Genomic DNA, 12,148 nt, shown 5'->3' with positions numbered 1-12,148 from the left:
CTTATCTATCCAGTGCCCTAATGCCTTGCTGGAACTCTTCTTTAACTGCAGTACCTATATAAAACTTTAGGTCAAATTCAGCTTTTCTAATTGGACAAAACTTTGATTTACTGCAGTTTTTGATTAAGTAAGAAGGAGGATCTTTAAAGCTTAGGGTATCCTCAGGTGGGCTCTCATGAGCTTGCTTGCATTTGTTAGGTTGGACCTGACCTGAACTAGACAGGTGCAGCTTACCTGAAGCCAGCACATTTGCATCAAAAATATCTCAAAATGAGGTTCTGAATGTAAGAAACAATTTCCAGCCATCACTCAACACCATCACAAAACATATCCTCTACTTATCATCGTACCACCAGCATGAAACCAAGTGGGCATGGATCCAGGCTGCACAGACACCAGTACTGGCAAGACTGGATTGCAGAGTCTAAATTCAAATTTTGGTCTTTGTTTCAGACATACACACAGAAGTCTCCCAAAAAACAACATGGAAAATATTATAAATAGAAAACAGAATGGGGTTTGGTGGCTCAAAACCCCAAGTGAATGCAGTGTTCTCTTAAGCCACAAAAAACACAGAGCTTGAGAGACACTGAGGAAGCTTCCCCTGCCAAAATAGTTCAGGCTTGACAGGGAGAACAGTTTCTGGAGGACGATTCTGTTTCTATAATTATCTGGTCCTTCACCTCACTAAGACCACCGGTTTATTGCACTGGGCCAGTAAAGGCTTCCCAGGTGCCAGGAATATCCAAGAGTTTCCACCCTAGCCCAGTGCTCAGGTGGCAGAGAACTCCTAACCTATTACCGAAGCCGTAAGCCTTTCAAGTGCTGTGAGAGGCAGGGCTGCACCAGCGTTGAGTGAGGGCTGGAAATTGTTCCAGCAACATTATTCAGCTTGAAACCCCTACCCAAGTGTGCAGAGAGTTTATTTGACCCAACGGGCCAGATTGAGCTGTGATTGCCTTACCTCCCCGCCAACTGCAACAGAATTGCACAAGCATGAGCAGAGTCTGGTCCAATAACAAGTAATTTGCCATATGGAAGCTACTGAGCAGACATCTGCAGGACACCAAAAGTGCTTTTCTATATACAGCGCTGAGTGCTACAGTTGTGCATTCCGCAGAGACTCAGTTTGCAAAGGGATAGAAATGAAACATTATTTAGGGTTTTGGTTTCTTGGCCTTGAAAACTGGAATCTGAAAACAATTAAAGCCCAGTGCCATACCAAATCAGTTATGCAGTCATTCCTGGATTTTCCCATGGAATTTTTACATAAGAATTAGGCTGTATTTGATGCAAACTAACACACACACACAAAGAATTGTGCTGGTCAGAGGCAGGCCAGCTTATAGATGAGCTTCAGGAGTTTTTGCAAATGCATGTAAAAATCACTCAGAGGCGTACTGAAGCTCACTGCTAAAAATTACTAGAAATTTGATGACAGCTCACCCATTAAAAGTTCTATCATGCCTTACATCTTGTCCCTGAGAGATGGTTTTCCACACCCTCCCATTCAGGCATTGCTTATCTTCTCTGTCACTGCAGATTTCCCTCTCCAGCCCACCTTGCACACTCTGTCCCACAAACTGAGACACTGGAAATACCCTTCCCATCTCTCTTCAGACACCTTTCGGCCGTGGCATTGCTGGGGGATGGGGCAAGCCCTGTGCTTTTTCAAGGAATGAGCAACCTTTGATGGTAGGTTGGCTGCTGTCCAGGAACACACAACGAAGAGGCTCCCTGCAGCTTTCTCAGCTCTTTGTGTACCCGTGTAGCAGCTGGGCAAAATCTGGCCTCACAATGGTGTGTCTGTAATGACACAACCAAATCCAGTCCTAGCATGGAAGGGAAACGCTGTCCAACTGGAAGTCAAGCTTTGAATTATAATGGTGCCCTCAGACTCCAGATATCAGAATCAGCTGCTTCCCCCCTCACGCAGAGCACTGTAGCTAATGTTTCTTTATCCCATTAAAAGTCCGATTGCCTTGAGAGGAAGGGATTTCTGCAAATCTTTTGGAAAAGTGGTATTTTCAACCGTGCAAAAGAATGAAAAAGACAGCATATTCACCAGGCAGGAGAGTCAGGCAATCAAGGCTCTTTAGTTTGCCTTCATTGCAGGAGACCTGGTGCAAACTCCTAGTGAGCATGGCTGTGCAAGAGTAGGTCTCTGATTATTTTCTAGTATCCTGTTAGCACATTTGATTCTCTTCTCCAGCCCGTTCACGAGTACCAAACCAACTATAAAACTCACCAGACTTAGTGACAGGTGTTACAACTGTAGAAGAGTCCTGGAGGCAGCCTTACCCAGACCTGAGATGTGGACACAATAGCATGGAGCACAGAGTCACCACGGTGGTCTGGCAAAAAAAGAAAAAAAAAAAAAAAAAGTTTTCCATTTTGAGCCTTTTACAGTTAACTCCAAGCTTTTCTTTCATTGAGCCAAATGTTGTCATAATTTTCACTGCATTAATCTCTAGAGTTCAAATCCCTTTTTTAACATGACACTTTGGATGTGAGATGACAAGTGTTAATATTCATTATTCTACAAAGCTATAAATATCCTGAGGTATAGCAACTCACTGGAAAGGACACAACCAAAATGATTTCTTCAGCCCTGTGCTTACATTCAGATCTTCATCGCAGATACTGTTTTTCACATACCGAAATGCTTTTGTTGCACTTATTTTGGCACTAAAGTTCACTCACGAACTTTTATTTTAATGGCTACTTGTAAAGTTATATTAAAATATTCAGTCAAACTTTCCAGTTCACAGTAGGCAACTTGCAAACACGAACTGACATTCAGCCTATACACCATTATCCTGTTGCAGTGCATGAAGAAAAGGAGTCATTTGAGAAGCTACTGGAGTTTCCCTACTGAATTTTTCCTACAGATTCTTTTTCTAGCAAGATCTTACTTGCAAAGTGTTTTCCCATCAGAGGCTTGCCAGATTTTTGGGGCAACGCTGAACAAAGGTTTTACCACCTTTGTAACACTAAACAGCATTTAGTCTCTTTCATAAACTCGATAGCCTGTAAATCTGAGATGGTCCACACCCTCTGCATTCCTGTGTCACATACTAACAGCCTCTTCTTTAATTACAAGGTGTGGCATTTCTGGACAAGAGACAGCTAATCCTCCAGACCTGTGTGTTATTTACATTTACCCTAGAATTTCTCCTTTATGCAAAGCTTTGGCTCTGAAACTGCAAAGGTTAAACCTCACCGACAAAATCTCTAGCTCATGGCCACACTTTGATGCCATTTAATATTCTGGTTTGCTGATGATTAAGTAGAAGTGTTCTGAATGTACATGATTCAGATCTAAAAGCTGGGAGGTATTTGGATCTAGGAGTTTGGTTCACGCTGGTGTCTGTTACAAAACGCAACCATCTGCAAAACTAAAACTTCAACAGGAGCCCATATTATCATTTTACTTTAAACCATGCTCAACTGCAATTGTCTTGATGAATTCTTGATTAGGGAAAAAAAAAAAAACCAAAACAAAACAAAAAACCAAAACCAGAGCTAAAGCTTTGGGTTTCTTACATAAAACACAGAAGACATGCTGGCGAACAGTTAGTGATTTCGGCTCCTGCAGCTGGGAAAGCAGCATTGCCTGGGTGTGCATGCTAACCTCAGGCTGCGCAGCCCCCCGGGACGCCCCGCCAGGCGGCTGGGAGCCCCCAGCTCTGCGGGCCGGGCTGCCCTGGGCTGCGAACGGGGGACGGGAGGCTGCCAGGGCCCTGCTGTGTGGGAATGATGGGACCAGCCCTGCCAAGCCGGCGGAGCTCGGTGCTAGCTTTGCTGGAGCTGGTAGCTGAAGCACACCTCGCCCGTGACTGCCAGCACAGGGGAGGACGGCTTCCCGCAGAAGGGCGGCCAACACTCCTCTTGGGCCAGTGCCCACCGCGCGCTGGGCTGTTTCCTCACCTCCGTCCAAGTCTGTCACCCACGGTGCTTCCCACATCCCACAGCTTCAGGAAATCCAAAAAGCCTCAGCCCCAGCCTTCCTCCAGCCGCACATGCCTCCTCCCCACCTTTCCCTGAAATATTTCTCCTGTTCAAGAGCTTCTCTCTTGCTGCCATCTTTTCAGCCCGGGGAAAAAAAAAAAAAAACACAACACCCACACCTCCTTCCTCTCATCTCTGAGAAATCCCTGCTGAGCATCACCCTTCCCTGGGGTACAACAACGTGGGCAATGCTTGACCAAGAGCGATTGCCAGAGACTTACTTGGTGGTGAGTTGTGACTTCTAAAGGAAGAAGATTTCTGACCCTGGCCATGCACACAAGTGACAAAGGTCCTCAGGCTGTAACGGACCCTTAAAAGGCAAAAAACGGTTCAGGACTGAAGCACTCTGAGGCTGAGGCGATGATTTTGCCGTGGTGTAGCACACGCTGAGCACTCACATCTCCACATTCCACGTGCCCTGTGCAGCAGTCCCGTCACCACGAGGGAACTGCAGCCCCAAGATTCATGTCACCAGTGGCCAACCACCACCCCTCTCAAACAACAGTCTCCCTCCTCCAGACACCCTGTTACCACACCTCTGGCTGCCTCTGCCACAAGCCTGGCTTGGCAGTGCCTGCCCTGGCGCATGCTTACACGCCACGCTTGGTGTCTCCAACCACAGGTCCCTCAGGCAGCAGCAGACACCCCCAGCACATCACTGATGGGTTATGGAGAACAGAAAACTTGACTTCAGCTCCTCAGAAAGGACTTGAAGACCATCTGAGTGAAAGCCATTGCACTGTGTGTCCGTGGCAAGGTGCTGGCAGGGAGGGCTACAAGGGCAACCTCTATGAGGAGAGGCCAGGGCTGCCCCTGTGCCAGACACAGCCAGTCTTAGCCAACAGCTGAGCCCAGCAGCCAAGACGGTGGTGCCTGAGGGAAAGCATGTTAGAAAGAGCGAGCCCTGCAGACATCCAGGGCAGAGAAGAAGGTGCTGCAGGCACCAAAGCAGAGATTCTCCTGTGGAGGACCATGGTGGGGCAGGGTGTCCCCCTGCAGACTGTGGAGGGACCATGGTGGAGAAGTTCACAAAGGACTGCAGTTTATGGAGAGGACCCATGCTGGAGCAAGGGAACAGTGTGAGGAGGAAGGAGTGGCAGAGAGGAGCTGTTATGAACTGACCACAACCCCCATTTCCCATCCCCTGAACCAGTCGGGGGCAAGAGTTAGAGGAGTTGGGAGTGAAGTTGTGCCTGAAAAAAAGGAGGGAGAGAAGGTGCTGATTTGTCTTTTTTTTTTCCTCACTATCCCACCTATTTTAATTGGTTATAAATTAATTTTCCCCAAGTCGAGTCTGCTTTGCCCATAACGGTAATTGGTAAGTGATCTGTCTTTATCTTGACCTATGAGCTTTTCTTCATCTTATTTCCCCCCCTGACCTGTTGAGGAGGGGAAGGGAGAGCATGGCTGGATGGGCAGTTGGCAGCTGGCCACAGTCAACCCATAAATTGGACCAACCACAGGAGAGGAGGAAGAGAGAGGAGGACAAGAAGCGAGTAGAGTTACCCCAACACTGCAGTCCAGACCTGGTGCTCATGATGCTTCCTGATGAATTGGGGCATTATCTGAGGACTGCCCTGGACACAGAGACCCACTTCAACACGCGCCCATCATGAGGTTGAATTTGTGGGTTTGGAAGTTAGTTATGTACAAGGGCAAGGCTATCCCTGCCTCCTGCCCAGAGACAGTGTTTTTATATAGGACAGGATCTTTCAAAAGTCCACTGAAGGGAAGGATAATGAAAGAAATCAGAAAAGGCACAGATTAGTAATCCACAGCATAACTGGAAAGATGGTGAAAAGACATCCCTTCTGGGGTCACTAAGAAAGCTAGTACAAAATATCGGGGTGGATTTTAGTTCCGAACTTTCGCTAACCAGTGTATCTTTTGGCAGATGCAGCACTACTACGTTAATGCACTCTGCCCTTTCTACCTAGGACTTCTTTCGCCTGACTTCCAACTCCACTGCTTAAGAATGCCAGGCAAGCACATAAACTGCCTCTGCTCTGTGGCTGAGTGCAGCAGAAAATTTATTAATGGAAAAAGAAGAAACGCAAAAGGAAGATTGTCTCTGGACATAGCCCATGCAAAATGTAACTTGCCATAACACAGCCCTGAAAGGCACTACTAGCAAAATACCCTGGCATGTTACAGCATCCTCCCAACTTGTATAAAAGCTGCTTTATTGCTGATCTCAGTTTACTCTATTCCCAGGCATAACTGAATTGTGGTTTTTTTACAGGTCGTCTGGCCTCCCCAGTAAGTGTTCTGACCCATCATTAAGGCTGGGTAAGGCAAAGCTCTGACTTTGTTTTTTCTTCTTTTTTTTGCAGATCTTCTTTCTAGCCTTTTATCTGCTGATCTGCAGAAACTGCAGAATGATATGCAGTCCTTCTCCTGAAGCAGTCTGTGGATAACCAACTGCTTCTTCCTCCTCCTGGAGCCAGCAGCAATGAGTCAGTGGCTTGGGAGGGTGGACAGTATTACCAACATTGCACAGCCCCCCAAAACCCAACTGCCTCAGCTCCTCCAAGCCTCCCCTTCGCACCCCAAAATCAGCATTGGGAAGAAAATGAACTCATATAGAAAACCCACTTGCAAACTTCAGATCATGAAGAAGTTTCTGGGTGAAAAAAACCCACATCCAAACTCAGAATTACAGTCTTTGTAAGCAAAACCGCTTCCTTCCAGTTCCTCCAGCTTCACCTGCTTCCCATGCTTGACACAGCGAAAAATCCCATGAGAAGCTCATCTATTCATACCCAGGAACTGCTCATGTTACTAATGTGCATAATCTGGATGCAAAAAATCATCGAGACATTAGTGCATTCTTGAACCATATCCTGTCATATTCATTGCGGGAAGCACAGAAAAAAAAAGTATCAACTTTTATGCAAAAACCTGACTTCTTTTATCTGTGCTGCACATAGTGAGCATGGAATACTAAGTTTGTGAGGGAAGTCTGATTTACCCAATTTGTTTGTCAGGACCCTCTGGTAATGTGACATGAAAAAGGGAATTATTAATAAAAATGTTTGGAAAGTTGTGGTTAAGATAAAAACAGGGCAGGCCTCTGCTTCTGCAGCTGCATAAGACTAGTCCATACGTATGGAAAAGGACCATCAGGGAGAAGCCAAGATTAAAGAAAATCAAAGGAAAAGTGATGTGAAACTGGTGGTGAAATAAAGGAGGGAAATGGAAACTAATGAGAAGCTACTTATCCATGACTGGAGTCAGAGAAGGGAGGCAGCAAATTTCAGAGAAATACATTTCAATTCATGACCCAATTACAGCACATTTCTCTCCCCTCTCTGTGTCCTGCCAGTCCACTGTTAGTGGCCCTTTTGCTGTCATCACATTCTTCAATTTACAGACAACATCCAGAAATGAACATTCGATCGGGAGGAGAACACCAGTGCTATTTGCTTTCCCTTGCACCTGCTCCACAACTGAGGAAAGGCGGCAGGCCACAGCTCATCTGACAGTTCATTGCTTGGAACCCATCAGCCCAAAGGTCAATATAATTTCTGGGATATTCTTAAAGTTTACAAACAGCAGGGTGATGGAAAAGTAATTGCTGTGCAAACCTACATAGGCCAGGGGGTTGCTAACAGATCTATAATCATCTTTCAGCGTGACAAAAACAAATTTATGGACTGCAACTGCCCCTGCCACCTCGATGCTTTGCAGCTCACAGACTGGAGGAAGCACTTTCTGTAGCTCCAGGGAGCCGACTTCATCATGAAAATGTCTGGCCACATCTGTCTTCATCACACCCAAGTCCCAACCTCTGCGCTTGTAGAGAAATGGTGGGGGAGGATGCAAGGGAAAAATAGCCTCCATTTACACCCTTACATTCAAGAGGTCCAAAGCTATTTGTAATTGCTAGTCTCTGTCACTGCTCTGGAAAAGAACCTGTCTCTGATTCACTATCTGTATCTCTTGGCAGCAGCTTCTACAGAGGCACAAGGCAGAAACAAAGAAGCTGCATTTCAAATCTTCCCATTGTAGAGATACAAAGTTTGGACCTGGGTCCAAATTTCTGCCAGCAAAATCACGGCTCCAAGGCCACTGGCTGGTGTAAGTTTGGATTAAAACTCCAAAGAGGTTTGTCCTCTTCTAGAGAATATAAAATTTCACTGGTTAGAAGCTTAACAAATGATCTCAGCAAAGATTTCACAATGAATGTGTGATGATTAACTGCAGGATCACAGAGATTAAAGGTGGGAAAGAACTATTAGATCATTGCAGCCCTATGGCAGTTGCAGGGTTGTTCTCTGTAGCGTATCTCTCCCCACACCTTGTTCAGGCTAGTTTTGAGTGGCTCAAGCAAAGGCTCTCCCAGTTTCTTTCTGGAGGCTGTTCCACACTCAAGCAGATCTTGGTGATATTTACTTGATACTTAATTTCGCCTTGCTCTATTCTATAGCCAAAAGCCATCTTAAATAGTCCTTTTCCCCACTGGTGTCTTTGTGTGGCTGCTTTCTGCCCTTACGTCACTTTGTAAATTCACATCTATTTTTCTGTTTGCTGTCATTTCCCATGATCAAGATCAGCAGAGAGTAAAGAGCATAACTCCATGTATGCCATGCCCTTTCCAACCTCCATTAAACCAATCTAGTCTTTCTTTGGACAGATGACATTGAATTTCTGTGGTTTGACTCATCATGTCATTTCCCGCTCCCACTTTTGACTCTTCATGAGGTGCCACCATGACAGAGAGCAGGACCCACCAATTAATGAGATGTAAAGATACAAGAAAGGCTTTCTCAAGGTAATTGCATTTGACAGCTTAGTGTGACAGGAGATATGCAGACTCGACCTGAGGCCCCATGGGTGGCTTGAGGTCAGCTCCTGCTCTGACTTGGATCTGTAAGTTTTTTACTCTGTGTCCCAGGTTTCGGCATAAAACGCTGCAGCTGGTGTTGATGAAAGGAAGTTTGATGCGGTCGTAATGTACAAAGCAGCGTGCTGCAACTAACTTCACAGACTGAGGCTGGGAAAAATACGTTCCTCTCTTCAGGTCACGTTAATGGAATATTTTCCGCTGGATCAGGATCAGACATTGTAAGGTAGACATTGTCTAATACACAGAAGGATGTGGGATGAACAAATGCCAGAGTGAACAGTCCTAAATGACCCTTGCTTTAAAGAGCCCAGAGACAAGACAGAACAAGGCCAGGGCTCCAGGAAACAGCCCAGCGAATGTGTGCACACATGTGCGCGTCCTCCGACGAGCTACGCCCAGCCTCCCTCCGGCATGCCAGACAGAGCCTTCTGCTGCCTGCACACAGCCGACCTCGGAGAGGTTTCAGGTTCAGAGAAAACGACAGCGTAGCAGCTACGTGGCTATGCTCGCAGTTTTAACTCTGAGAGCTATCACGAATGCGAGTGCCTGGTGTTGATCCCAGCACTTCTAAATTTTCTGAATTCCCTGCTTACTGAAGGGTGAAATTAGACTCACGCTCACAACTTCCAGCTTACAGAAAGCAGCTCAGAGCAGGTAGCGGAAGGTATGGTGCACAGAGGATAAAAAAGATGATTGTGGGTGCAGAGAAATGTATTCCAGCAACAGACTTTGTTGTAGCAAAGTTCAGACTGGGAATTTGCATAAGGAAATTCTTTATGAAGGTACTCGTATTAGCAACCTGAATTGCACTCTTAAGAGATTACAGCAGTTAGGGAGAGGTAAATGAGCTCTGTCAAAACAGGAACAGCTCTAAGTGATTCCCCAAAGCAGGATCGGGGCATGCACCGTGGCAGACTTCCTCCATATTCTGGCACTGGCTAGGGAAATTATGGAGGTGTTTCTCTTCTGCTTCAAAGCAGAGGGTCTGGCAGCAGTTCTTACCCAACAGTGTGGAGTTTGAAAGAATTTGAGTCAGAGCAGTGTTGATGCAAAGAAAAAATAAAGAAAACGAGTTAAGGCTGTAGTTCAGCCACCACCAAATCACCTCCAGTTTCCCAGGTTCAAAGGCACAGGAGATGATGTGGTCATGTCCCTTCAACAGCCTCTGAGCATCAGAGAGATTTTAGGAGGAACAGAGCAGGGACAGGAGGGCCGACCCATGGGGTCACCTACAATGGAGCACTGTGCTCAAGATGCATCTTCCTGTCAGAGCACCTTTGGGAGCCCTGTAGCCACACTTCTGGGAGCCTCAGCAAGACTGCAGCTCTTCTCCAGACAACCCTATGAGAGCCATAAAGGCAGCTGTTTCTTCCACTAAGTCTCACTCAAACATCAGCAAATCTTTGGAGCAGAATCCGCATGTCCCAAGTAAGTCAGGACCCAGGACAAACGGACAGTTGGAGAAGACCACTTAGGCACAACATGGGGCCGGGGCATGGAGGCCTTTCATACAGTGCAGATTTGGCTGTTACCAAACAGTTCCAAATATTTGCCATTCCTTCTAAGTGTCAGAAGTTGCATACAGATACACATACAGAAAGTCCACACAGAGAGCTCTCTGATCTTCCTAATCTTCTCCCATTTCTCAGAGAAGGTTATGTCTTACAGACCTCTGCAGTATACTTCTGGCCTGAAGGAAGTACAGCAGGTCTGGCAAGCATCAAGGGTTTAAAGCACTGCAGCCAGCTGCTCTTGCTGATCCCAAAAACTTCTCAATCCTGCCTGATTTCTGTTTCCTCTGTCCAGATCTGTGAGGGGGAGGCAATAATGACTTGATGGGTGTCCTGCTATGGTATGTGGCCTAGCAGATCAACTCTGATCAGCCTTGTTGGTTGTGCACCTGTCCTCTGCCGAGTCTGGCATGCTTTGCTTAAATTGACCATACTCCTCATGAAAGAGTGAAATTAGGATGAGAGAAGTAGTAGAGCCTGTTTTTCTATGTAAGTAGTGTGAGCTGTAGAAAATGGACACCGGTAATGGATATAGTTGATGAATCTATGTGGTTGTTATAGAAAGCAAGAACCCATGTTCTGAAGCCGTGGATGAAACAGGCTCAGAGAGAACAGACCTGATGGTGCCTATGCAAGACCCAGAGTAAGCACCACTGCAGACCCTAAGAAAGATATTTTTCACACATGGGGTGAACCACATTTGCTGTGGACAGAGGAGACTGCCTCAGGGTCCGTGGCTGTGCACTAAGGACAGGATTAAAGCACTGTGGGCTGGCACTGCCCCACGCTCCCAAACCTGCAGGGAGCTTCCCTGAGATTCTTGCTCTTTCACGTCTTTCCTTTTAAAATTTCATCAGTGCTCTTGTGTGGTGCTTTATGCTCTCAGGCTGCAAAGAAAGCATTCTCGGCTGTAAAAAGAGTCAGTCTGTTTAAATGTTTAAATCTTTTTTTTTTTTTTTTTTTTCTCTCTCCTGAAATGAATGAATGTAAAGCATCACCCAGTGACACTCCCTACCGCTGAATCCATCGGCACCCTTTGTGTTTTCCTGGACATATTTTCCTTATAAAAACCAGTTCCATCTTCTGCGCTGCTATGTGAAAGGCTCAAACAAATGTCACAAAACTGACTGACAGACTGTACAGGCAAAGCAGAGAACCTGACTGTGTTCAGGGGCTGTCAAGAGCACAAAGTAAACAAAAGAATAGATCTGTGTAATTTTTCCTCACAAATCTCTTTCAACTACAACTCTTATTTTAGATGTTACTTGTGAAGGAAAGCATAACACAATGTCAGTGTATTTTAAATGTAAAGAGTCTCATTAGTTTTGACAAATATGTTTCTCTGATAAATTTTATTATAACTATCAGAGGCATAAAGCCTAAACAATATTGTGTTTTTAGTAACCTAAACAACATTGTGTTTTTAGTAACCATTTAAAAGTTATGGCTTCCTAAAACGACCACAACCACTAAAGAACCATAATGTATTATTGTAATGTCCTGGTTTTCTCCTTCCTCAAAGCCTATCTCCAGCTCTTCCCCCAAGTTATCTCTGTTAGAGGCTCAGCAGCCTTCCTATTCCATGCACAACCAGAACAGAGCACTAGGATCTTCCATGCTTTTGCTCAGCTGGCATCTCCCTGCTTGATGAGGTTGTGCTGAATACAAATATCTGGGTGAACTATACTCGGGTTTTGCAAAAATCACCACCACCATGGATGACAGAGCTTACACAGCTTCCTGCTGCAAGACAGACTGCCTGCATGGCCGACAGAGC

The 12,148-nt window shown here is 45.7% G+C and overlaps 1 protein-coding gene across 1 annotated transcript in view; it reads right to left on the bottom strand.

Annotated features, from left to right (window-relative positions):
* Positions 1-7,854, bottom strand: part of HHAT (hedgehog acyltransferase) — a 236,509-nt gene extending 228,655 nt beyond the window's left edge. Inside the window, exon 1 of the mRNA XM_026844624.1 lies at positions 7,603-7,854. Within this exon, the coding sequence (XP_026700425.1) occupies positions 7,603-7,854 (252 nt within the window). The remainder of the gene's footprint in view (positions 1-7,602) is intronic.
* Positions 7,855-12,148: the final 4,294 nt, after the last annotated feature.

The sequence above is a fragment of the Athene cunicularia genome (assembly GCF_003259725.1).
Source record: "Athene cunicularia isolate RWA chromosome 3 unlocalized genomic scaffold, athCun1 chr3_part1, whole genome shotgun sequence".
Lineage (NCBI taxonomy): Eukaryota > Metazoa > Chordata > Aves > Strigiformes > Strigidae > Athene > Athene cunicularia.
Note: the sequence above shows the minus strand (reverse complement) of the source record. Positions and strands in the feature narration are given on the sequence as shown.